We start from the raw sequence: 26,238 nt of genomic DNA, 5'->3' as shown, positions 1-26,238 counted from the left end.
CTTGAACAGGATTAACAGATTTTCACTGCAGCTCACAGAAGCTTAACGTTGCTAAATGTAGCTAATGCTAACAACACCCAAAATCCACGTGACACCATGGAGAAACACTTCCAGGTAATGTGAGGTAGTTACATGCTGGTAATGATATAAAAAGCAATACTGGGTATTATAGTATTAATACTTAAATATTAATATCAATAATACTTAATATATAAATATAGGGTTAGGTATAAGGTTAAGTATTAAGCCTCATAGTATTCTAATGAATTATTATAAAGGATATAGTAAAAGAACTTAAATGCTGGCCGTGATATAAAAAAATGCATCCATCCATTTTCTATGCTGCTTCTCCTCACAAGGTCATGGAGGCTATGCTGGAGCCTATCCCAGCTGTCTTTGGGTGAGAGGTACAGGTGGACAAATGGAAATGGTAGTGATATAAAAAGGAAACACTTGAAATGATGTAAATGCTGGTCACGATATAAAAGAAGATAAGTGCTGGTAATGATATAAAAAGTGAATGCTGGCTAAGGAGCTGTCAGGGGAGTACCATGCGGGTGTCCCAGGACCACAGGGACCAATACAGCCGGCACCCCTACCTGTGTTGCTTGTCCCACATCAGATAGCCACACAACCCTGCACACCGGTCCATCCATGAAAGTCAGCCGGTGAAATTCAGCCCCCCCGAGGATGGATGCAGGGTTGAGCAGGGCGATGTGGGTGCGCCTGCTTCGAGAACCAACCTGCCTCGAGAGACAACGACTGTGGTAATTAATTAATTAACGCCTTCTCCACATCTGTTGCCCCTGGTCCATAATCACTCTGAACATCTGGCGGTAAACTGTCCCACAAGGCGAACCCTGCTCCGCCAAGTCTCGTGGGAAGAAGACTCGCCAAAACGGCAACACGACTCCCTTCCCTGACTGGTGCCTCACCCACATAGAAAAGGGCGTCTTGCCGTCTCTGTGAAATGGACCTGAGAGCCCCACAGGGACTGGTGGCCTGATTGTCACAATCATGATCCATGTCAAAGTCAAAGCAGTCACGTCGCAGGCCCAACACGCCGCTCCCGAACACAGCTAGCCAGCTAGCAGGGCCGACTAGAAAAATAGTTCAGTAATTGTGGTGCTGGGAAGGATTTAAAGAAGATAAATACTGGTAATCAAATAAAAATTGAATGCTGGTAATGACACAAAGAAGATTAACACTGGCAATGACATGTAGATGATAAATGCTGGTAATGATGCAAAGAAGATAAATGATGGTAATGATATAAAAGAAGATAAATGCTGGCAATGATAGAAATAAGACAAATGCTGGTAATGATATAAAAGAAGATAAATGCTGGCAATGATATAAAAAGTGAATGCTGGTAATGATATAAAGCAGATTGGTGCTGGTAATGATATAAAGAAGATAAGCACTGGTAATGATATAAAGAGTAAATGCTGGTAATGTTACAAAGAAGATAAATGCTGGATATAAAAGAAGATAAATGCTGGCAATGATACAAAAGAAGATAAATGCTGGTAATGATATAGAAAGTGAATGCTGGTAATGATAAAAAGGAGAATGCTGGTAATAATATAAAAGAAGATAAATGCTGGTAATGACATAAAAATGGAATGCTGGTAATGATATAAAAGAAGATAAATGCTGGCAACGATTTAAAAAGTGAATGTTGGTAATGATATAAAGAAGATAGGTGCTGGTAATGATATAAAGAAGATAAGCACTGATAATTATATCAAGAGTGAATGCTGGTAATGATATAAAAAGTGAATGCTGGTAATGATATAAAGAAGATAGGTGCTGGTAATGATATGAAGAAGATAAATACTGGTAATGATATAAAGATAAATGCTGTTAGTGATATAGAAGAAGATAAATGCAGGTAATGATACAAAGAAGATAAATGCTGGTAATGACATAAAAGAAGGTAAATGCTGGTAATGATATACAAGAAGATCAATTATCGTAATGATATAAAAGAAGATAAATGCTGGCAATGATAGAAAGAAGATAAATGCTGGTAATGATATCAAAAAGTGAATGATGGCAATGATAGAAAAGAAGAAGAAGAAGAAGATAACGATCATAATATAAAAAGTGAATGCTATTAAAGAAGATAAATGCTGGTAATGATACAAAAAAGATAAATGGTGGTAATGATATAAAGAAGATAAATGCTGGTAATGATACAAAGAAGATAAATGGTGGTAATGATATAAAGAAGATAAATGCTGGTAATTGATATAAACAAAGATAAATGCTGGTAATGATATAAAAGAAGATAGATGCTGGTAATGATATTAAAAAGATAAATGCTGGTAATGATATAAAAGAAGGTAGATGCTGGTAATGATATAGAAAGTGAATGACGGCAATGATAGAAAAGAAGATAAATGCGGGTAATGATATAAAGAGGATACATGCTGGTAATGATATAAAGAAGATAAATGCTGGTAATTGATATAAACAAAGATAAATGCTGGTAATGATATAAAGAGGATACATACTGGTAATGATATAAAGAAGATAAATGCTGGTAATTGATATGAACGAAGATAAATGCTGGTAATGATATAAAAGAAGATAGATGCTGGTAATGATATAAAGAGGATACACGCTGGTAATGATATAAAGAAGATAAATGCTGGTAATTGATATGAACGAAGATAAATGCTGGTAATGATATAAAAGAAGATAAATGCAGGTAATGATAGAAAGAAGATAAATGCTGGTAATGATATAAAAGAAGATAAATGCAGGTAATGATAGAAGGAAGATAAATGCTGGTAATGATATAAAAGAAGATAAATGCAGGTAATGATAGAAAGAAGATAAATGCTGGTAATGATATAAAAAAAGATAGATGCTGGTAATGATATAAATAAGATAAATGCTGGTAATGATATAAAAAAAGATAGATGCTGGTAATGATATAAATAAGATAAATGCTGGTAATGATATAAAAAAAGATAGATGCTGGTAATGATATAAATAAGATAAATGCTGGTAATGATATAAAAGAAGTTAGATGCTGGTAATGATATAGAAGAAGATAAATGCTGGTAATGACATAGAAGAAGATAAATGCTGGTAATGACATAAAAGAAGATAAATGCTGGAAATGATATACAATAAGATATGGTAACAAAAAAAGATACATGCTGGTCATGATATCATGAAGTGAATGCTGGTAATGATTTAAAGGTAAAGTTTCACGTCACAGTAACAAGTCCTGCTGCCTGGCTGTCATTGGACACAGTCAAGTCAAGGGGGAGGGGCTGATGAGTCCTGATTGGCTGAGAGAGATCTGGACTCCTGCTGTCCGGAGGTGAGTGTGTGGTTCAGCTGCTGAGGACGTTCTGAAGAACATGCTGGACAAAGCGCCCAGGGAGAACATTCATGTGGCCCTCATCTGAGAAAATCCCACAGAACCTTGGAGAAGTGAACATGAAGGATTATTTGTTGTGGATTACAAGAGAACACGGTTCTGGTATTCAATTGGATTAAGCGAGCGGGAGGTGGATTACCCAACGTGCCTGCAGATCACCATGGAGACGCCAGAATAGAAATGCAACAGGTAGTTCCCTGACACATCTCATACAGACCTGTTGGAATTGGGTGGGATTGGCGGGTCTGAATGGAAGGCAGAAGAAGAAGTTGAGGGCCAAAGTGGTGTCGCTGCCACCATCTTGCCGACTTTGAGCAACTGGATTAAAAGGAATACGATGGCGTGCGTCCTGCTGTGATTGACAGCTATCATGTGTTGATTGACCAGTGAGTGTTGCGTCATGTGATCCATTTGAGCTCCCTAATTATGTCTGACCTTACACCTTTCACCAAGGAGACATGGACAGCCATTGGTGGGATCATGGTGAACCCGCCCCGATGTCCACGGTAAGCCCCGCCTCTTCTGTCGAGCGCCACTTTTGTGTTGTTTATTTCTTCCCACTCTGACCTCTCAGCAGTGGCGTCCGTCCCGGGATGGAGAGCGCCTCATTGGGCGGATTCTGCTCAACAAGATGACCAAAGACAGTTCGATTCCCACTGACACCGGAGCACTGCTCGGACTGAAGGTGTCACACGTGTCCTCTCCTGCCTTTGGTCCTCTGGGAGAGCCTGGTGTAACCTTCCCTGTACCTCCAGGTGGTCGGCGGGAAGATGACCGAGTCGGGTCGTCTCTGTGCGTTCATCACCAAAGTGAAAAGAGGAAGTCTGGCAGACACTGTGGGACACCTGAGGGCAGGTAAAGTGGTTTGCTAGTATTTGAGATTCCTGTCTTGAATGGACTTTTTCTTCTCTGATGAAGGCGACCAGGTTCTTGAGTGGAACGGCCATGTTCTCCAAGGCGCCACCTTCAACCAAGTTTACAACATCATCCTGGAGTCCAAATCAGAACCACAGGTGGAGCTGTTGGTGTCCCGACCAGCCAGGTGAGGTGATGTTGAGAGAACATCTTCCTGGTAACCGCCCTAACGTCAGTGCTCCGATGTTTGCAGACCTGCAGGCTCCGCCCACATCCAGCCTGTCTCCAGTGACACTTTGCATTCAAGTTCAACTTCCTTTGAATGTCCTGTAAGTCCCAAGCACTGTGGAGGGACAGGTCTCAGGAAGTATTTTGTTTCAAGGCCGTCAGCCAATCAGCTGACAGTTTACAACACCTGCTTTTCTTCTACTTGCAGACTGAAACCAAGCGTCTTCTGGTTCCCAGACTTCAGGTATGTGATCTCCTCCACTCTCAAGGTCTGTGCTGGAGTCTACTTGAGAAAAGGTCCATCCCTGCCTGGTCCATAGCACATAGCCGTTAGCATAGCATAGCTGTTAGCACACAGGCTGAATGTGATTATGGTTATGATAAAAGTGGAAGAAGGAGGTGAGAATGTGATTATGGTTATGATAAAAGTGGAAGAAGGAGGTGAGAATGTGATTATGGTTATGATAAAAGTGGAAGAAGGAGGTGAGAATGTGATTATGGTTATGATAAAAGTGGAAGAAGGAGGTGAGAATGTGATTATGGTTATGATAAACGTGGAAGAAGGAGGTGAGAATGTGATCATGGTTATGATAAAAGTGGAAGAAGGAGGTGAGAATGTGATTATGGTTATGATAAACGTGGAAGAAGGAGGTGAGAATGTGATTATGGTTATGATAAAAGTGGAAGAAGGAGGTGAGAATGTGATTATGGTTATGATAAAAGTGGAAGGCGGAGGTGAGAATGTGATTATGGTTATGATAAAAGTGGAAGAAGGAGGTGATATCAGTGTTTGAAATGAGACTGTAGTTCCTCTATATTGGCTTGGTCCTTGCTGGTGGTACTTCTACTTGTACTTCATCCTTTTTAACCATAGCAGTACCGTGATTAGCGTACTGGACTACGTGGGTTGGGTTAGGGTGGGGTTGTCCTTCACTTGACCTTCTCTTTGAGTGGGCCTGTCCAAGTGTTACATTTTCACTACTTTTGACACAACTTGCCATTCTCGAACCAGGAAGTGAAGACATTTTGAAAAACGCTGCTGGTGACACTCGAAGCTCAGTGGCCACGCCCATTAGAACATCCTGGTGGAACTGTGAGCAGCAAGATGAAGAGGATGTTTCAATAGCCAAGCACCGCATTTATTGATCCATTCATGGATGACACACCGTTGTCGATGTTGAGAAGAGCAAGTTGTGTAAGAAGCAGAGAAACCTTCAAATGTTTATGGGAGGTCAAATGAAGGTGACCTTCATCCTGGAAGCTCACAGCAAAGCCCAAAGCCCTAAGCATGTGTGAGTAAGTATTGTAAGTAAGTAACATTGTCAGGAACGGATGCATGGTGGTATCGGAACTAAAGCATCCATCAGGCCGAGTGGCGTCATCCATCCAATGTCTGATCATTCTTCTTAGCTGGATCATGTCATTCACGCTGGAAGGAGAAGGATGCCACTCTTATTGTAGCATCCATGCCAGGCGTTTTCCTTGCAGGTGAAGCTGTGGTACGATAAAGTTGGCCATCAGCTGATCGTTACCGTCCTTGGAGCTAAAGAACTTCCTGTTCGAGCAGACGAGCGGCCCAGGAACCTTTATGTCAAAATCTACTTCCTACCTGACAGAAGGTGAGGTGGTGAAATTGCAGCAGATACCTCGTTGTCACCTGCTAACTGGAACTTCACATCAGTGATCAGAGTAAGCGCAGGACGAAAACAGTGAAGAAGTTGACAGAACCTCGGTGGAATCAGACCTTCGTGTACTCTACGGTCCACCAACGGGAGATCTCAGAACGGATGTTGGAGCTGACCGTCTGGGATCAAGCGAGAGGTCATGAGGAGGACAGTCAGTTCCTTGGAGAGGTGGGAACAGGCCGTGCATCTGAAGCTTCACCGTTTGCATAAAATCAAGATATTTTATTCATCCTGAAGAAATTCTGGTCTCCAGTGGCAGCACTGGTTTGACAGCTCACATGTTCTCCAGTAGCCACGGGAACAACATCTAGCTTCAACAGTAGCCATCATCACAAAGCTTGTCAACCTGGACGGATATCCTTGCACACAGGAGATTGCTTAATGTTCTTGTAGGTCTAATTGTGCTGTGGTTCCTTAGGTCCTGATCGGACTGGAGACCGCCCTCCTGGATGATCAGCCCCACTGGTACAAGCTTCAGAGACCTGGCAGTGCCGCTCTGCCACGAGCCAACTCCTCCCCCTACCTGCAGAGGAGAGTACAGCAGCATGAACCACCTGCCAGGAGACTCCACTGTGAGTAAACGGCCGATGGCCATCTCGACATAACTTCCAGACACAAACCGGATTCCATGTCATACCTCTCATAGGACACTTTGTTTGGTTATATGAGCAAAGACTTTTCAAGTCCAAGTTCTGGTCTTTGGTCTTGATGAAGGAATGAGTTTGTTTGGACACAACACAAGCTACTCTACCGTCTTGTGTCTTCTCCATTGATTTATTTGGTTAACTACATCATCATCAACAACAGAGGCGATCAATGAACCTACCTCAAACATCGTGAGAACCGTCCACTGACTGATGTGGGACAGTGGTGGGAAAGTCTCGGCCTACTTCCTGCTTCTGTCACACTTCAACGTTCCAGATCATGAAAGACATTGAAATATTAGTCAATGACATCACAACTCGGTGCCCTCCGGTGGGCTAGTGGTTGGCGTGTTGGCCACACAGTCAGGAAGACCTGGGTTGGATGAATGGATGGATGAAGTAACAAACGTGCAAAAACACTTCTTCAGAAGACCGTGTGCTTCTCTTCAAGCAAACGTTGATGATTGGACCAGCCAGAAACGTTGCTGTTACCATAATAGGTCGCTTATGAGATCTTCATGTTTCTGCAGGTTCTCAGAGGTTCAGCGATGGAGACTTTTCTGATTACGACTGTGAGGATGGTATGATGGTGATATCAGGTGATCTCCATGTAATGCATCATTGTTGCTTTGCCACGTCACATCCTGTTGCAGTCGCCAGCGGCTCAAACACTTGGGGGTCAAACAAGCGTACTTGCAGCTCAACGTCACGTGAAATCAGAGCAAAAATGCTTGCATGCATTGTTCTCGTGTACGCAAATGGGAAAAAGTTCTTACCAAGATAATCCATCGTAAAGGAAACATGTTCAACATGTTGAAGATCAAGAGCAGAGAGAGGTGGCTGAGGAAGCTGTGTCTCTTGTAGAGTGGAACCCAGTGGAACCTTGCATTCATCATGTGTGACGCAGAAGATAGCTGATTCATCCACTTCTACAATTTCATGTCTTCATGCAACATACCATGCACACTCACTCAGTTGGAGCAAATCACATGAATCTACCAACCACTGTCTACTGCCACCCAATGTCTGCCCCCCATTCAAACACAATGGTCTGCAGGGCCTCCACTTCATACTTTGGTCATGTGAGCCACTTGCTCAACACTTGTTCCAGGCTTGTTCTCTTATCCTTCCCAGAGTCCTGGCAGAAGGTCCGAAACCTCCATAGCTCCACCCACTCTCTGTGTGAGCACGTGCCATTGAATCATGGCTCACAATCCGATCTGGTCCTGATGAGGTCCCAGTCGCCAAGCCAGCTGGCTCCTCATAGGTAGGTGGCCGCTACTGAACGTGTTCTGTAGTCCAGGTGATGCATGCTGGGTCCCAGGTGAAGGACACCTTCCACACCAACGACAGTTACTTCTCCATTCTTGCCTTCTGGCCTCTAACATCTGACCTGGCCTCCAGTGCCAACACTCTTTACCCTTTAAACCGCAAGGACGCTGTGCGGCTGCTGCGAGGCACCAAGCTCAGCCGAGCTTATTCTGACGTTGGCCAGTACAACAGCCTGGACAGGTAAACCTTCTTCCATCTGACGGAGGACTGCCTGGAAGCAGTTTTCTATGTTCTGCTCCACATGTAGTCATGGCAGTTGAGCTTTTGTTGCAGTTGTGCCTGTAGTACTGGGACTCGTTGTGATCCATTTCGGGATTGTCTGTGTGTTCAGGAGGTCACTGAGGAGAAAGTCTGGGGCCAACTCTGTTGATTCTCATGACAGGTCCTGAAACACACCACGCAGACTCTCAGTAGTGCAAACAGTACAGCAGGTATTAGTAGTAATGAAGTGAGCAAGTCGTCTTCATCTCTGTGTATAGTTACTCTGGAAGATTGTGCAATACGTCCTGGCCGGGTCACATGACAAATGGAATCGTAGAGGACTACAGGTGAGTCCAGGGACAGTTGAATTTGTTGTCGTATCAAAGATCCTGACACGCTTATGCTCTTCAGCCAGGACTTCATCCCAAACTTTCCCTCCGAAGCAGAACCCTTCGATGAGGAGTTGCTCAGGTAACCAGTGCTGTTCCTCACAATTGTAGAGCTAAGATTTATTGGAGGACATATCTTGAAATAGATAGAAATAAGTCAATAGAGTAAATAGAAAGTACGATGATAGATCTTGACACTTGTTGGTCATGGAGCTGTTGATATTTAGTCTCATGGCTATCAAGTTGTAATTGTAGATTTCTGACAGGGTTAGCCCACAGGACGGATCTGTCCACATGAGTCCAATCGGAAGCCCCTTGTGCAGTCGGCGAGGGCGCCAGTTGCCTAGCGTCCCACCCAAGGGTGCCCCCGATACAAGTAAGACGGGTAGCACTTCAAATCAACTCCAGTAGATCTTCTTGACTTCGACTATTTGCAGTAGCTCATGAGGTTAGGTTGACAATCTTAAATAAAAACAACATAAATCCAATTAGCATTCAGCCTAAATATTCTTCACTGCTCAGGAAATAACAATCAGGGTTTCCATCAAACTAGAAATCTTGGAAGCAACAATACAGTCTTACCAAAATCAGCAGTAGTCTGTTCATAGTAGATTCCACAGTACATCAGTCAAACTACATAGTATTCATGATGTAAGTACACATCCAATTTGCTGTTATCCATCCATCCACTTCCTATGCCGTATATCCTTGCTGGACCGGTGGCCAGCCAATCCCAGGGCACATATAGACAAACAACCATTCACACTCACATTCATACCAATGGACAATTTGGAGTGGCCAATTAACCTAGCATGTTTTTGGAATGGGGGAGGAAACCGGAGCACCCGGAGAACTTGCAAACTCCACACAGAGATGGCCGAGGGGAGATTCCAACCCAGGTCTTCCCATCTCCTGACCGTGTGGCCTACATGTCAACCACTCGACCCCCGTGCGGCCCCTTTGCTATTAAACATTAAAAAGAAAAGAAACCAAAACTATTATCCCGGTGACAACACAGCCAGTCAAAGCAACATCAGGAGATGGTGATTGCTGAGGTCACCTTTGCCACAGAGGAGCAACAGCGAATCAAGAGAGGACTTTGATATCATGTGATGTTTGTGTCTTCTAATATGTCTTTTTATCTTTTCCAACCTTCTGTCTATCAGTTTGGGCCACGTCCACCAAAGTAGTCCCAAATGGAGGCAGAGCTCCTCTTACTCAACTTTCCCCTCCCCCCTCACAAAAACAGGCCCACCCCCATGTCAACAACGTAGCTGCTCCACTTATAAGAATACAAGCTCCTCCCCCAGCACCTGCCCAGCCCCGCCTAGGTCCACCTGAGGCAGAACCACCTTTGGCCAACAGCTCGACCAACCACATGCCACAATTTCATCAAGACCCACCCTTGCCCCCCTCACCTAGCCCAGCTCCCCCTCCAACCGCTCCTCCCCTTCCATCTCCACCAGCTTCTGATCAAGTTCTGCCAGCCCCCAGCTGCTCTCCAGCCCCACTCCCATCTCCACCAGCTTCTGATCAAGCTCTGCCGGCCCCCAGCATTTCCCCAGCCCCACTCCCATCGCCACCAGCTTCTGATCAAGCTCTGCCGGCCCCCAGCATTTCCCCAGCCCCGCCCCCACAAACTCCAGGTTTGTACCAAGCTACTTGGATGTGTTGGCGTTCAGTAAATCTCACAGCATTGCAAGCTTTGTCGTCATTGGTGTGTTTTGCTTACATCACATCGGACATCACATGACGTGTGCCAGAGGCGGACAGACGCTCAGCAACACCTGGTGGTACCAGGAAAGGTACGTTTCTCAACATCTGGTCATGTCCAACAAAAGCTTCAAGCTTTGTCTCTGCCACCTTGCAGAGGTCACATGGGAGGACCAGCAGAAGAAAACAGCGAATGGTACGCATCAACAGTGTTCCAGTACTGTCCTGTCACTGTCCTGGTAGGATGAGTAACGTAGTAACGTAGAGAGATCACCATCACTGTCCTGGACTCCATGGCTACTTGCTGACCAGGAGGTTCTGGAGGAGAAAGTGGGTCTTTGGACAGACACACAGTTGATAGCACAGTCCAAACAACACTATGGCGTCGCCCTTTCTTTTCTTTTCTTTTCTTTTCTTAATTTATTTCAGACATGCATACTATGTTACATTATTCTTTATTCCTCACATTTACACTTACAATACAATACACTTACAATATCTATCTATCTATCTATATATATATATACGTATTATATATAAATATATATATACACACATACATACACACACAACACCTCATTACTACACATGTCTGAAAAGGAGCAGGGAGAAGCAAAGCTTATTAAATCCTACCCCTTCTCCACGCCATAGCAGCTACCAATTCAATAAGTGATTTTTTTCCACACATATAATCAGAATCTTACATAAGACAAAAGAACAAAAGAAGAGTGGGAACATCGGACACCCCAGCAAAACCCCAGGCCATTGCTGAAGCACACCACCAACCCCGCCAGTCAACCCACCTGGCCCCGACCCCCCTAGCCCCTGAGTGCACCCACCGAGTGCCCAGCACTCCAGCAGTCCCCGCACACCCCGCTGCCCTCCAATAAGGTGCCATTTTGGCTGGACCCACAATTATGTGTGATCCCTGGGCGGGCCTACATTTGGATGGATTGTTTGTTCTGTTATCCAACAGACTTCTTCCTCGTGCCACCGACATGTTACCAACATGTGGTCAACGTGACACCCGATGTCCAACCATCATTCACCTCATTATTGCGAATTATTGCGCCCCAAGTGCCATCTGCGGCTATCCGCGCAAGTGTGCTGAAGCACCTGAGACCCCGACTCACACCCCCAGTAGCCAGGGAAGGCCAGACAAGGCAGGGTCCACTTTACGAGCACACTCCCGCACACTCCCGCCCTTCCCAGAGCTTCACCTAGATGCCCGACATCACCCCCCCCCCTCATGTTGCCTGCCTATAAATGATGTTACCATGATGGAAACATAACAACTGGAATGTTTGCAACTTGGCTCACAGCAACTGTTATGTAATCTATGCAATACCGTATACAACTTGCTTTCTGGTACTCACAAATCCCTTTCATATTTGCTCATAAGATTGTTTATGAATAGTTGTTTAAATCTATTTAGCGTATCACAAGTTCATTCATTCATTCATTTTCTACCGCTTTTCCTCACGAGGGGTGCTGGAGCCTATCCCAGCTGTCCTCGGGCGTAAGGCAGGGTACACCCTAGACTGGTCGCCAGCCAATCACAGGGCACATATAGACAAACAACCATTCACACTCACATTCATACCCATGGACAATTTGGAGTCGCCAATTAACCTAGCATGTTTTTGGAATGTGGGAGGAAACCGGAGTACCCGGAGAAAACCCATGCATGCACGGGGAGAACATGCAAACTCCACACAGAGATGCCCGAAGGTGGAATTGAACCCTGGTCTCCTAGCTGTGAGGTCTGTGCGCTAACCCCTAGACCACCGTGCCGCCCCGTATCACAAGTTTTCATCTTTAAATCTAAATCATTCCATATATCTACTCCTTTGATTGACATACATCTCTGCTTTACATTTGTTCGTACTTTCCCTTTTGCATACACACTCATTCCTCGTAGATCATATTGACTAGTACGAATCTGAAACATCCCCTGGATAATATTTGGGAGCATGTCTTTATTTACCTTAAACATCATTTGCGCAGTTTTGAAATCAATTACATCATAAAATTTTACAATTTGCGAATGTAAAAAGAATTTACTTGTTGGTGCTTGGTAAGCAGCTTGATTGATTATCCTTATTACTCTCTTTTGCATCATGTAAATTGGTTTTGTAGGTGTGTCCTCAGATTTCAATGCCATAAACAATATATGGCTCTATAAAAGTTCCATATAGTAATTGTAGAGAATGTTTATTGAGGATGTACTTTAGTTTATGTAGTATTGCGATTACTTTTGATATTTTGTTTTTTATATGATTTATATGTGATTTCCAGCTTAGTTGGTCATCTACAATAATTCCTAAAAATTTGCTTTCCTTTACTCGTTCAATTTCAGTATTCTCTATTTTAATTTGTGTTTGTTTTATTTTTTTTATGGTTTCCAAATATAATATATTTGGTTTTATGTAGGTTTAGTGATAATTTATTTGTGGCGAGCCATCTTTTTATGGTTCCAAGCTCCCTCTGCACTGCAACCAGGAGATGTTTCAGATCCCCACCAGTACATAATACATTTGTGTCATCGGCAAACAAAACAAAATGTAACAGCTTGGACACTTTACAGATGTCATTTATATATATAACAAATATATATCCTTTGTGAAAGGATCCCTCGTGGAAAGCACTTGTAATTAGGACCTTCCTGACTTGATAACTGTGGCGCCTGTTAAGCAACATCTGCACTCGTGTTCAAATGTGATCTGTGTCATCGCTGCTGTGAAATACCACATATGCGTCTTGTGTCTCCACAGGTGTGATGAAAGATCCGGAGAAGGTGAGCACACCCGTTATCCATAATGACATCATGTCGTTCATGACATCCTACTTCTCATTAGTGTCCACAGACCAGCCTCTCGGTAAAGTCCTCCCTCAGTGACATCAGTGATATGTCAGCTGAGTCCAACCTCCTTGGCAGCCAATCAGGTCAAAGCCTCAGGTGACTGGCTTGTCATGGCGATCACAGCGATGTCGTGTTCTGCATATTTGATGTCGGAAATATGTTGTCTGCTTACTGGTGGCCGCAGTCATGCAGAAGATCTGGAGGGCCCATCAGTGGACTTGGGGCAGGGATTAGGAGAAGTGACCACGCTGCTGAAAAGTGACTCCGTGGATGAAGGAGAGGAGGAGGAGTCTGAGACGGCAAAGTAAAAGACCAAACAATGTGATGGACTTTAGTGTCCCCCCCTTTTTAAATGTCTTCCCTCTCCTGCAGGCCGTCAGCTGCTCCTGCCGCCAAGTCTTCCAGTGTGGGCGGAGACATTTGTTCACTGGGGCGCAACGATGACGATGATGATGACAAGAAACGGCGCTCCAGTTTAGGCGCTCGGATGATGGGAATGGTTGGACTGGGAAAGAAGAGCCAGAGCGCCTCGCAGCTCAATCCAGAGGGTGAGTTCCAGTTTAGCCCCAGCGGTGTCAGGATCACCATGGCCCACCTTGAGGTCTGTGGTGGTCAAAGGTGAAGGTCTAAAAAGATATCAGGACCAGTAGCTCCACCTAGAACCAGTAACAAAGCCACTGGAAGACCGGTCGTGTGTGGCTTTTACTGTATATTGTGTCTGTCCAGAGGAAGAGAAGAAGAAAAAAGTAGTGAGACTTCCTGTTCAGAGGAGCATGGAAACCGGATTGGCAATCGAGTTTAAGTCTCGCTTCACTCGACAGCCGAGCCGTGACCCAGATGCAGATGACCCAAAGCCTGGCGCGTATGAGCCTTCCTCTTCACAGCTGCCATTTTGCTCCGTTGGATCCGTTCCTTTGTCATCATTGAATCTGTGTTTCAGGTTGATCTTTCCAGGAGTCAAGTTGGCTACTGACAAACACTTTACCGGCTTCCTGGAAGGGCTAGGACCTGCGCAGTTGGCCGGGAGGCAGACTTTGGCCACCCCAGCCATGGGTACTGATCAATCATGCCTTAATACCAATGATCCAACAACTATCCACTACATTGTTCTGCTCTGGTGCTCTACTGGTCAGGAGATATCCAGATTGGCATGGTCTACAGGAAAGAGCGCCTGGATGTGGAGGTGATCCGAGCCAGGGGGCTTGTGGGTAAACAAGGCAACAAGAACACGCCAGGTAACGCCATGGACAGCCCCAAAGAAGGTTGTTGAGCACAGTGTAGAGTTGTAAAGCAGCAGCCAAGCCAAGGGAAAAGTACAGTCATCGTATCAACCATCCATTTGTGGCTGGGCAGAGGTTGGCCGCTCCATTGATCTGGAAAGAACAGATCTTCACTGTTCTAGAGGGAACTGTGATACTGTAGAGAAAGTAAAGTTGCAGACAGCACAGTCAACATCTCCAGATTGCCATAAGGGGTATGTGAATAAAAATGACAGACATTAGAGCCGAATTGAGATTGAAGCAAGTGCAGAAGACAGGTGACAGCAAGAAGTTCTTCATTGTGGTGGGTTTGATGAACAGATCTAGTAAGTACCTTGATGATGACGTTATGCATCATGAAGGTCTTTCCAGATGACTGATGTTGAGAGCTGGTCATCTGTATGCGCCTGTCATTTCTTTGTTGGCTGGATGCACTATGTTAGGAAGCCCCCACTTGTTTGGGCGTTGCAGCCACTTTGTTGGGTAGTCATTGAATACAACATTTGCTGCACAGACAGACGTGGAAATTCGATTCTACCCTTCACCTTGTCCTTGTTGACAAATGTTAATGCTGTGCATAAATGCAGAGATGAGCTTTAATCGTATTAGCTGTGTGCTGTTGTGCATTTTTGCTCGGTGCATAATGCTATATGTGCTCCTATGCAGGGGAGTCTTTCGTCATTTGGGAGCCCTCCTATTTCAATTTGGCTCTGCCTCCTATTGACATTATTTCCTCATTGAATTGTACTATTTCCATGCTGTTGTAGACCAAAGCACAGCAAAAGAGCAAAAAGATCCCACTAACACAGCGTGTTAGAAATTAGAAAGGTACCAAAATGTACCAGGAGATACAGCCCTGATCTTAAAGGGGACCTATAAATGTAGTTAGAATGTTGTATTCTGGTGTTGAACCATGCCAAAGGTTCAGATAATGAGGTTTGTGCATTTTGAAAGTGATTCCTGAAAGAGGTTTGGGATGGCTCTAAACACTGGGTTTGAAAAGGTGTGGTAAAACTGCCCCTTTGTGATGTCACAGAGAGGCGGACTTTCAAATATGGGCGTGATAATCTCTTTGACCAGCTACTCTGTTCATGAAACAAGCTCAGGCAGACGTTATTGTATTTGGTGAGCAAGATAAAAATATTTTTATCTGTCAACAACATTTCACACGGGACTGTTTATGTAAACATGAACATGAAATATCTGCCAAACTGTTCCTGGAGCCAGAAGCAGCGCCGGCAAAGGTGCATTAATTTTGAACACCCTGTTCGTCCACACGGCACCCTCACATCTGGCTTCTGAGCTCCACCACACCAACGGCTACTCTGACAAAGTGTGTCCGACAATGAGTGCTCTTCCTCGGGCAGGCGAGCTTGCTACACGTTCGGCTTCTCCTGAGCTCTACCACACCAGCTACGTTACACCGCTCTTGAGTTCATACAAGTTTCGTCAGGCGTCTCCAGCCAGTCGATCACGAGCTACCAGTAACACCTTTCAATTAACTCTCCAGAGACTTTATTCATTTATTATAACTCCTATTCCAACTTTATCATTTAGAAAGTGGGCTTCCTTCCTAGTTAGGTAGCACTTTGGGTGTGTGACCAATCACAACAGAGTGGGCGTGCCCGGAGGCGGGCCGTGGGTGGAATGAATTAAAACAGACTGTTTTGGTGGGAAGCACAAATCCAAGGAAATCCAGCTGGAATAGGTGCAGATTCTGGAAGATCTAAGTTTTCTGTGTGAGTTCTTGTGTGTAGCTGCTCTATAGGAGTCCACAACTGAATACAAAGGGTGGACAAATGAGCATAATAGGTCCCCTTTCAGACCAGTGTCAAAATAGCGAGAATGTAGCTTTTGCACATTTGGATCTTAATTAGGTTTTACGTAGAGTACAATATGCAAAAGCAACAACGGGGAGTGAGACAAAAAAAACTTACAAAAAAGTAATTTATTAAAAAGAAGAATTCAGGTGAAATAGGCTATTTATGAGCTGATCAAAAGTTGAAGACTGTGGCTCCAAAAATGATAAACAACTCTCCAAAGCAGCAGAAGAAAATGTCTCAGAAGGACTCAGTAATGAGGAGCTCCAGCTTTCTTGTTCTTCGGGCATGCTTGATGAGAGTGTTTCAGGAGGCTATTGGGAACATTGGTCCAAGTGGTGAAGATGATATCACCAGGGGCATCAGCTGTCTGGAACCGATGGCCAGTTTTGCAACCTTCCCTGCCATCAATCCCCAAATGTTGAGGAACCCAGCTGTTAACCCACAGAAGAGGGCTTCAGTCATGAGGGATGCCGTTTGACGACCCTGAACCACCTGAAGCTCCAGTGTTCCACTGATTGAAAAAGCATGCCGGATCACGATGGACCCCCTCCACTGTTCCGGGTAGAAAACATCTCAGGTGGATCTCCTTGTCATGCCAGGAACATTGGAAGTCATCTGGACCGTAAAGGTTACATCAGACTTTTTTCCACCTTCCAATGTCCTATGTTTGATGCTCCCTGGCAAAGTCTAAACAGGCAGTCTTGTGGCGTTGAAGGAGACCTGGTCTTTTGATTCCATTTTGGTTTTTGAAGCCTTTTCCTGTAGATGGCGTCTGATGGTTATTGGGCTGGAGTCGGCACTAGTAAGGGCCTTCTTTTGGGTCCAGGACCGCCCCGCGTGTTGATGGACAGTCCATCGGATCCTTTGGCTCAGTGCAGGTGTCATTTTTTGGAGGTCTAGCCCTTGACTTCTTTCTCCGGTAATACTGAGGATCTTTCCAAAAAGTGGAATGACTGTCTTCCTGCGTCCAAGCTCAGCAGCAAAGGCATGCTGCCAGAGGCCTGGCTGATGGAGCTCCACCATCCCACCATGTTCAGGAAGAGAAAGCTTCTTAGCTTTAGCCATCAGGGGGCTGACCGTGTCAATGTGGAAATGGCCGTTTGGAGCAGAGTTTGACTTTTATAGCCTGTGGTCTTAAACTTTTGATCAGATCAAAAACAACCTATTTTACTTTCTTATTCTTAATGACAAGTTCGAAATGCTTATAATGATACTAATACATTTTAAACAACAATAATAAACATTTTTAACAAACAATAAATAAGAACATAAATAATAAATATAATATATATATATTATAATTATAATAATAAAATAGGGGGGGACCATGTGATGCAGTGAGGGAATAAGCTCGTTTGAACAGATGAGTTTTGAGTTTGGAGTTGAAGATGGGAAGGGTGGCAGAGTTACGGAGGTCAGGTGGCAATGAGTTCCAGAGTTTGGGAGCAGAGCGGCTGAAAGCTCTGCTCCCCATAGTGCTAAGGCGTGCAGAGGGAACAGTGAGATGGATGGAGGAGGAAGATCTGAGGGAGCGGGAGGGATTGACAATGTGGACGAGGTCAGAGAGGTAAGGGGGGGCAAGGTGGTGGATGGACTTGAAGGTGAACAGAAGGATTTTGAAGGTGATTCTATGAGTCACTGGAAGCCAGTGGAGTTGCTGCAGGATGGGGGTGATGTGGTGGGATGAGGGGGTCCTGGTGATGATCCAGGCAGCAGAGTTCTGAACCAGTTGTAGTTCATGGAGGGATTTGTGAGGGAGGCCGAAGAGGAGAGCGTTACAGTAGTCAAGGCGGGAAGTGACAAGGCTATGGACGAGGATGGTGGTGGTGTGGGGGGGTGAGGGAGGGACGGGGACGATTAATGGAGCGCAGATGGAGGTAAGCTGACGTGGTGATGTTATTGATGTGGGATTGGAAAGATAGAGTGCTGTCGAGGATGACACCCAGACTCTTGACCTGGGGGGAGGGGGACACTAAGGAGCTGTCGATGGAGAGAGAGAAGGAGTCAACTTTAGATAAGGTGGATTTGGTGCCAATGAGTAAGAATTCAGTTTTATTGCTGTTAAGTTTCAGAAAGTTGGAGGTGAACCGTGATTTTATTTCAGAGAGACAGGAGGTTTGGAAGAAAGGTAGAGCTGGGTGTCATCCGCGAAGCAGTGGAAGTGAATGTTAAATTTGCGGAAGATATGGCCGAGGGGGAGAAGGTAGGTTATGAAGAGAAGGGGCCCCAGGACAGAGCCCAGGGGCACACCTGTGGTGACTGGGGAGGGGTCGGAGGAGAAAGACTTATATGCATATTGTAGCTCTACATAAAACCTCATTAAGGTCCAAACATGCTAAATACATATTCTACCTATTTTCACGCTTGTCTTAAGATCAGGTGTGTGTCTTATCTTATGACATGATTTTTTATCATCATAAATATTTCATCATATATCAAAGATGTTTCAATGTGTGGTTTATGTTTTTTGAGCATGTCGGAGTAGGGGCTACATGACTTGCAGCTAGTTGTCTGCAGGGGTGCACAACTGTGTAATCACAGAAGTAAAGTTCTAGATGACACTCAAGTTCTAAAGTGCTACATAAAGTTCTAGAGCGAACAGCAAAGCTCTAGATCAGTGGTTCCCAGACTTTTTACAGTGGCGTACTCCTTCAAACAAGTGACCTGAAGCCATGACCCCATGACCCCAGACCATGGTTATGGTTTAAAGTCTGCATCGTCATTTGGTGCCAAATTGAAGGGGAGGGTTTACCAATGATGCTAAAGCAGGATCCAAGTAGGAAAATACATACCACGACCATAAAGTCTTCACCCCCAGGGACGGCTTTTCACCACTGAGCATACACCGTCTCCTTTCTGCTCTGTTCTTCTCACGCCGTGAGGCCTTCAGATGCACTCGTAATTGTGTGTTTGGAGCTAATGGTTTTTTATCCATATTCACATACCCCCTATTCCAATTGGTGTCGCCCACTTTGGGAAGCCAGGATGTAGAGAAATGCCAGTAAAGCTCTGAAGAACAGACAGCACAGCCAAGTCAAGATGTGATTAGCTGACACCGACTGCTGTGCTGCAGCTGCATACGTGAAGGTCTACCTGATGGATAACGGCAAATGTTTGCTGAAGCGAAGAACTCGCCTGGCCAGAAAGACACTGGAACCGCTTTATCAACAGCAGCTGCAATTTGAAGAAAACCCAGAGGGCAAAGTTTTACAGGTAAGATTGGGATGAGTGTGCTCACGAACGTTCGTACTAACTGTTGTATTCATACAACTAACTAACAACTAACTAACTAGTTCATACTAACTCCTCAAACTCTCAGATCATCGTTTGGGGTGACTATGGAAGGATGGACCATAAATCCTTCATGGGTGCCGCTCAGGTTCTACTGGATGACCTGGACCTCTCCAACATGGTGATTGGCTGGTTTAAACTGTTTCCTGCCACCTCACTGGTGGACCCTGCTTTGGCTCCGCTGACCAACAAAGACACAGAGGGCGGGGCACAGTAGGAACATCTGGTAAAAGTACCACCTACGATCCTCCCCCGATCTTCTGGTACTCATCTGCGATGGCTGTTTCTGGACCAGTCCATTTATACCAGACATTACAGTGCTAGCAAGTCACCAAGTGCATCCCTCGCCAAAATGGGCAGAGCAAGAACTCAGGAAGAACTTGGTCCATCAGGACACCAATCCATGCTTCTAACGGGAGGTTCTGCTTCTGTATGTGGACAAAATGTGGAGGGTAAAAAAGGCACATTCAGTTGACAAATGAAAATATAAGGTCGGTGGCTTTTATCACAACCCCACTCTAGTGACTGTAAACCCAAATAAAGTCTAAAAACTGAATCCATGAGCCTTTAGATCCTTCCCAGTGCTTTTGTCGTATTCCGAAATAAATGAAGCCAATGAACTTACGTTTGAAACTTTAATCTTTCCATTTGAAATGTCCAAACAAAAAGAAAAAGCGCAAACAAGCATGCGGGTCAGAGAACACAACAATGAGGAGAAATAAGAATAAATAGCTCAGGTACCAAAAGACGGCAACACAAAAATACTGGCAGGTCCTTCCATGGCTTCAGGAAGGTGAAGATGACATCCAGGACTGAACAGTCCTTCTCTGCGTCTTGCTGCCACGACCAAGATCACGCCAACAAGTCCACAAACATTTGTGAACTCATCGGGCTGGAGATATAGGACTTTTTCCCTTTAGAATCAGAGACCACAATGGTGAGCACATGTCGAACGGAAATGTAGAATTTGCAAAATGAGCACTTTTGGTTCTTGCTGTAGGGATCCCAAGGATCACCCTGGTGCTGGATCACTTCTAAAGCCAGGGGACAGGGACGGGACACTTTTGTCATTTAGAAAGTTTCTGACCTGGGAGAATGCAGTGCGAGTGACTAAACACCAAACAGGGTTCAAAGATCCTCACTATGGTCTCGATCCAGGGGGGGTGAAAATGTGACACAGTCAACATGAAAGAGCTAAGTCATTTTCTGAGGGCTTTAAGTTGCATTGGACTTAAAAAGAAATTGCTTAAATAGGTTTCTCATCTGCTGCATCACACTTTGAAAATTCCCGGTCCAGACAGAACACAAGCTAACATGCTAATCAGTTAGCAGCTACAGCGGTACCTCTCGCATGTTAGCCAGCAGCTTAGCCTGGAGCCTGTTAGCACAGCTGCAGGAGCTCATCATCGCTGCTCTCCATCTTGCCCCCCACCTCCAGACATGCGTCAGGGATCCGGGCGGTGTGAACCTTTCCGCAGTGTTCGCATGGGCCATCCCACCCTGCTTGTGTGCTGTTCCCACGGGGTTGTCGCAGTGCATAACTTGTGTTGGAGGAGGGAGGTGGCTCCAACAGCGGTTGTCGAACATCACTGAACAACGAGGAGGAGTCCGAATCTGGGATCAGAAGCTCCACGTCCTCCTCTTCCTCTCCGCTGCCTCGCTGCTCCGTGGACTCAGTCCTGGCCCTCCCTGTGTCCGTTTGGTGCAGTGGACTGCGACCGGTCCAAGTCTGGTTCTGACTGGTTCTTATCAGGTTCCTGGTGAGTCGGTGCAGCCTCTGGGCCAGACGCTGCAGGGTGGAAGTGGCCGGGGATCGGAACGCCAAGGAGTCATTGTGACATATGCCTGGATTGTCCGTTACCATGGTGACTGGGCTGGCAGGGGGTTGAGCCTCCCTGGGATTGTTTTGGAGTTGGCTGGGGGCAGCTGGTAGGTTTATGGGGGCCGTGGAGGGCATCATAGATACTGAACTAGAGGGCGGGGTCTTCTGGGGAAGCGGGGCAACAGGACCACCCACCGCACCAACGGCACGCTCCCTACCTCTCTCACTCTCGGTGTCAGTGTCATCAGAGTCCGGGGAAAGCAGGTCTGATCCGGAACTTCCAGTTCCAGCACTGTCCTCCAGGTCAGCAGAGACCAGGGCCAAAGATGCCGACTGTCGCGAGTGGGAGAAGTTGAAGAGGCTGCGCCACAGGTTGCTATGACGACCGGCAGAGGGGAGGCGCAAAGTGGTGAAGCCGAGCTGAGACCGGACTGCCAGACGCAGGTTTTCCAGAACGGACGCCTGAGGGATGACAGGGTGAAGATGATTGTTCTTTCCGACCTTAGCGGTGTTATTCGACCATCTTATTTGGTCATGTGGACATATTAAATCTTTACCTGGCTCCCAGAGCACACTGGGAAATCCTCCACAGGCGGGATCAAACCCTGAGCTATTAGTTGGCCATATGAGGGCGGGGCTTCCCTCCTCAGCAGCTCCGCCTCAACTCTGGACAGCTGGGTCTCGAAAGACCTGTGAGCGAGCAATCAGTCATCAGCTGAAAAGTGGAATCTAAGCATTGGACGTCGTAGGCTTGTGCACGCTCACCTGCGTTCAAACATGCGCAGCGAGTAGAGTTTACACGTGCACCCGAGGGCGATGACTAGCAGGAGGCCGCAGACGAGGCTGCCGATTACTGCGGCTGTGATCACTCTGGTGGGAACGACGACGGGACAACTTTCTTCGTCACTGCCGTCACCGCAGTCGTCCTGGGCGTCGCACACCCAGGACTCGAACACACATCGGTTATTCTGGACAGAGGTCAAGATTCACTCACTGGTCACACGCTTAGCTATTTTTGTATAATACCTTGCAGTGGAAGTTCCCGGGTTGGCAGAAGAAGCAATTCTTCTCATCGGAACCGTTGGGGCAGCGGTTCTGGTAGTTACAGCGGTCTGATCGAGGATAACAGGCTCCGTTTCTGGAACAGGGGAACTCGTCCTCCTGACATGTGGAACAGTTCAATTCGTCCCGGCCGTTAGGACAGTGCCAGTAACCGTCACAGCGCTGCTGCTCGGTGTAACAGCCCCAGTTCCCCCCACAAGGCACCTCCCAGGGCAGGCAGAAGCCATCCACCTGAGGAACAGAACACAGAAGAATAGAACCCGATGTGGCCTTGAACAACACAATAAGATCTGGTGTAAAAGAACCTGGTAGGTGACATTGAAGCCTCTGGCGGCATTGATCTTGTCGGCGTAGAAATGGACTCGCAGCTGGCCAGATGACGACACCACCACCACGGGTGATCTGGAGTCGAAGGCTGTCAGCACCCTGAGAAGGCGGCGAGGGTTCTCCTTGAGGCCGTCATACACCTTGACATAGTCACCGTACCCTGTTCCGTCCAGTTTGAAGTCTGTGAAGCGCAGAATGACCTGCGGGAGCAAACGGCAGTTTCAGCATTTCCACTGCAGAAGCAATCTTTGCTTTCAGCCAATCCACACCTTCCTGTGGTCGCCGGTGTCAATCAGCCATGTGCAGTTACTCCCTGGAGGGTAGAAGTCAGGATAATTTGGAGAGCTGAAGGAGCCGTAAAAGTTCCTCAACCAGTCTCCGCAGGTTGGTACGTCACAGTCAATTTCATCTCCCAGATCCTGAGAAAGGGGGGGGGGGTGAACGGTTAAGCCCAAGAAGCCAAAGTAAGCTAAGGGAAATGGAACTAAGTGACCTGGCAGTCGATGCTGCCGTCACAGCGGAGGCTGTGGGGCAGACATGTGTAGATTCGGGTGTAGCGGGACAAGCAGGGGAACTGGTTCAGGCCGCAGGGTTGAAATGAGAACGGTGAGTCTACACACAGGTCTTCATCGGAATTGTCCCCACACTCGTCCATGGAGTTACAACGCCACCAGTCAGGGATGCACTTCCCATTGGAGCAGTGAAACTGGTCCACATCACAGCTGGAAACATCAGACTTCCCTACAAAGACACGGCACAGTCACACAGGACCATGTCCGTTCATTGTGCAGCACCTCTTCACACTCACCTGTGACATAGGACAGTCGGAAACCTTTTCCTGTCAGAGTGTCGTCAGAGTGGAAGTGAATCCAGACGTGGTCCTGGGATGAGATGTAAGGAGGTGGCGGGGACGAGCCACACACTCGCAGTCCATCCAGGTTCTTGTAGCTGCTGATTGACATCCAGTCTGACGAGCAACGGTGTGAACCCTGCAGGTCGAAATCCTGGAAGCTACAAATGAGGAATTTGTCAGCCCACTCGTTGTGACATGTGAGCCGTGGCCACATTGTACCTGATGGTGACGGTGTCTCCAGGTCGGCCTCGGATGTTCCAGCTACAGTTGAGGCGCGTTGGGTACTGGAAGGGCCAACCGGGGCTCGTGATGATGCCGCTGGATGCACGTAACAGCTCAGACGAGTCGCCGCACGCTGAGAGTGATATAGATTGAGCTTTGATTGACACATGAACGTATCCATCAACTCATCACCTCACCATTGGAGATCCCAGACATGAAAAGGTTTTCGTTCCTCTGGGAGGCAGCAACGCATCCTGCAGACACACACACGAAAGTACTGGTTGAGCTTGAAGCAAATGACACAATCATTTTAGCAGCTCTACTTGCGGCACTCCCGTTGCCATGGAAACTATATTTGCTGTGTTGGCATTAGCAGCATTAGATTCTCCTACACGGATGAGATGTTGGGATGTCTGTTTGTTTTCAAGTAGAATTCCCGATGCTGCCTCGATATGAATGAGCCAGCAAAGCCAGTGTTGATGTAGCTGTGTGCGTCAATGTAAACATCACTCCCCTGACGCCTGAAGAGTGGTGTTGGACATAGTTGATTGGGCCTTTAAGTCGATGCCTAGCGAGTTCTCATGCCATGGACGCAGGTTCGAACCCCGGGGGTGCACGGGGTGGACCAGCAACACAGCATTCTCACAATGTGATGTGTCACGTCTAGTGTGACGTACAAAATACATAGAATACACTTTCACACCACAGGGACTTTTCCTCACAAGGATAGGACGGTAAAAAAAAAAGACACAAAGGGACAGCCGGTCTGTCCTTACTCGAAAATGTGTGCCGACTTTTAGTGCTGTTCAGAAAAGTCATGCTATGTCGGACAGAAGACTCACCTGAAAAGAGGAGCAGGTAGACACCTGAACAGACCATGATGAAGATGACGGTAACGATGAGTCCAAGGTCACAAATCTACCTGACAGTTAGCTTAGCAAAGCACAAAGCACTGTACAATGGAGATGAATGCTAAGCTAAAGCTAACAAAGACGCTACAGTTAGCTCGTTAGCACAATGAACCAGGACCATCCATGACGGCGACTGCTTTCCTCTCACTTATACGGAATCAAGTCGGAATGTGTGTTGTATATACAATACACCAATTGCACGTTAGCAAACCTGAGACGAGTGCAATTTCACATGCTAAGCGGCTACTTGTACAAAAAGCAAGCGCAGATCGACTCATCGAGTGGCCGACTAGCCGCTGCATGCTAATGTGGCGAAGCAAGCAGCCTGGCCGCGCTCAAACTCTTCAGTAAAGGCATGAAGGCCCAGTTGGCCGCCAGATTTGTCCGCAGAGGAAGTCTCAAAAGCGGCGTGCAACACAGAGAACGTCGCCTTTTTTGTTAGCTACAACCCGCTACATTTCTATTGTATTCTAGTTGTCACAACAGCAAGGCCCCGCCTCCTTCAAAGTGACGTCACATAACAACTTGGCGTCATCCACGTGAGCTGCAATAAAAACCCTTCTGCTGACACTAAGTGATGCGCCATACCACAGACTTGCTTTCCGACACGATAGGAAGACCTGGGTTGGAATCTCCACTGGCCATGTCTTTGTGGAGTTTGCATGTTCTCCCCGTGCATGCGTGGCTTTTCTCCGGGTACTCCGGTTACCTCCCACATTCCAAAAACATGTTAGCTTCATTGGTCACGCCAAATTGTCCATAGGTATGAATGTGGGTGGGAATGGTTGTTTGTGCCCTGGGATTGGCTGTGGATGAAGAAGGGATGGGTGGCTGGCCTTCAGCCTTCAGCTTAATTATACAATATACAGTAGTTGCTAAAAAAATAAAACCCATTCAATTGTTAACATGATATCACATACATGCTATATCAGTTGGAAAATGTGAAACAAAAGGGAGGGAATAGTGAGTGGATACCAGTTGGTTTAGCCTTGGCTGCTAGCTGGGTGATGGTAGATGATGATCATATTTGTGTCAAAAACACGTGTTGCTGACTTTGCTCCAATACTCACTACTGTTGAACGCCCTTACTAGTTGAACTACATTTCGGGTTTGATTGATGGTAAGTGGCTCTTTCCCACATCAATTATTTTGTCAGCAGTGAAGGTATTGTACTGTTCAAATAGCGCCATAACCTCCTCATGAGGGTCGCAGGCATGCTGGAGCCGAGAGGCGGGGTACACCCTGGACTGGTGGCCAGCCAATCACAGGGCACATATAGACAAACAACCATTCCCACCCACATTCATACCTATGGACAATTTGGAGTGGCCAATGAAGCTAACATGTTTTTGGGATGG

At 46.2% G+C, this 26,238-nt stretch overlaps 2 protein-coding genes across 7 annotated transcripts; one reads left to right on the top strand and one right to left on the bottom strand.

Moving 5' to 3' along the window:
• Window positions 1-3,323: 3,323 nt before the first annotated feature.
• Window positions 3,324-20,318, top strand: LOC131101969 (regulating synaptic membrane exocytosis protein 2-like). Of its 5 annotated transcripts, none has more exons than XM_058047396.1 (29): window positions 3,324-3,589; window positions 3,857-3,906; window positions 3,975-4,085; window positions 4,156-4,255; window positions 4,319-4,442; window positions 4,509-4,584; window positions 4,692-4,727; window positions 5,972-6,102; window positions 6,165-6,336; window positions 6,587-6,740; window positions 7,343-7,411; window positions 7,947-8,079; window positions 8,217-8,324; window positions 8,476-8,526; window positions 8,624-8,692; window positions 8,757-8,816; window positions 9,001-9,110; window positions 9,901-10,380; window positions 10,498-10,539; window positions 10,605-10,643; window positions 13,222-13,244; window positions 13,306-13,406; window positions 13,495-13,614; window positions 13,683-13,858; window positions 14,037-14,172; window positions 14,251-14,363; window positions 14,444-14,545; window positions 19,466-19,605; window positions 19,712-20,318. In XM_058047396.1, exons 2-29 carry the CDS (start codon window positions 3,859-3,861, stop codon window positions 19,898-19,900), a joined length of 3,213 nt encoding a protein of 1,070 aa, XP_057903379.1. In that variant the 5' UTR covers window positions 3,324-3,589; window positions 3,857-3,858; the 3' UTR covers window positions 19,901-20,318. The 5 variants fall into 5 exon arrangements, with proteins under 5 accessions (XP_057903379.1, XP_057903378.1, XP_057903377.1 ...); XM_058047395.1 differs by having other exon boundaries at window positions 3,854-3,906; XM_058047394.1 differs by having other exon boundaries at window positions 3,324-3,786.
• Window positions 20,305-25,574, bottom strand: LOC131101974 (low-density lipoprotein receptor-related protein 12-like). Of its 2 annotated transcripts, none has more exons than XM_058047407.1 (11): window positions 25,469-25,574; window positions 24,167-24,223; window positions 23,967-24,102; window positions 23,703-23,905; window positions 23,388-23,635; window positions 23,164-23,313; window positions 22,873-23,094; window positions 22,532-22,798; window positions 22,271-22,473; window positions 22,063-22,195; window positions 20,305-21,967 (listed from the first exon to the last, which is right to left on the bottom strand). In XM_058047407.1, the coding sequence occupies exons 1-11, from the start codon at window positions 25,557-25,559 to the stop codon at window positions 21,065-21,067; spliced, it is 2,613 nt and encodes an 870-aa protein (XP_057903390.1). In that variant the 5' UTR covers window positions 25,560-25,574; the 3' UTR covers window positions 20,305-21,064. The 2 variants fall into 2 exon arrangements, with proteins under 2 accessions (XP_057903390.1, XP_057903391.1); XM_058047408.1 differs by lacking the exon at window positions 25,469-25,574 and adding an exon at window positions 24,812-25,428.
• Between the last annotated feature and the right edge of the window lie 664 nt (window positions 25,575-26,238).

The sequence above is a fragment of the Doryrhamphus excisus genome, chromosome 14, assembly GCF_030265055.1.
Source record: "Doryrhamphus excisus isolate RoL2022-K1 chromosome 14, RoL_Dexc_1.0, whole genome shotgun sequence".
Lineage (NCBI taxonomy): Eukaryota > Metazoa > Chordata > Actinopteri > Syngnathiformes > Syngnathidae > Doryrhamphus > Doryrhamphus excisus.
The sequence above is the reverse complement of the archived record's forward strand: the minus strand, read 5'-3'. Positions and strand labels throughout refer to the sequence as shown.

Excerpts from the sequence above, each read along its gene's own strand:
- LOC131101974 (XM_058047407.1), bottom strand. The coding sequence starts at position 25,559 with ATGCACGGGGAGAACATGCAAACTCCACAAAGACATGGCCAGTGGAGA. Across the intron at positions 24,103-24,166 it reads CATGTCTGGGATCTCCAATG|CGTGCGGCGACTCGTCTGAG; the intron begins GTGAGGTGATGA and ends TATCACTCTCAG. Across the intron at positions 23,095-23,163 it reads ACACCGGCGACCACAGGAAG|GTCATTCTGCGCTTCACAGA; the intron begins GTGTGGATTGGC and ends TTGCTCCCGCAG.
- LOC131101969 (XM_058047396.1), top strand. The coding sequence starts at position 3,859 with ATGGACAGCCATTGGTGGGATCATGGTGAACCCGCCCCGATGTCCACG. Across the intron at positions 4,443-4,508 it reads TTGGTGTCCCGACCAGCCAG|ACCTGCAGGCTCCGCCCACA; the intron begins GTGAGGTGATGT and ends CGATGTTTGCAG. Across the intron at positions 4,585-4,691 it reads CAACTTCCTTTGAATGTCCT|ACTGAAACCAAGCGTCTTCT; the intron begins GTAAGTCCCAAG and ends TTCTACTTGCAG.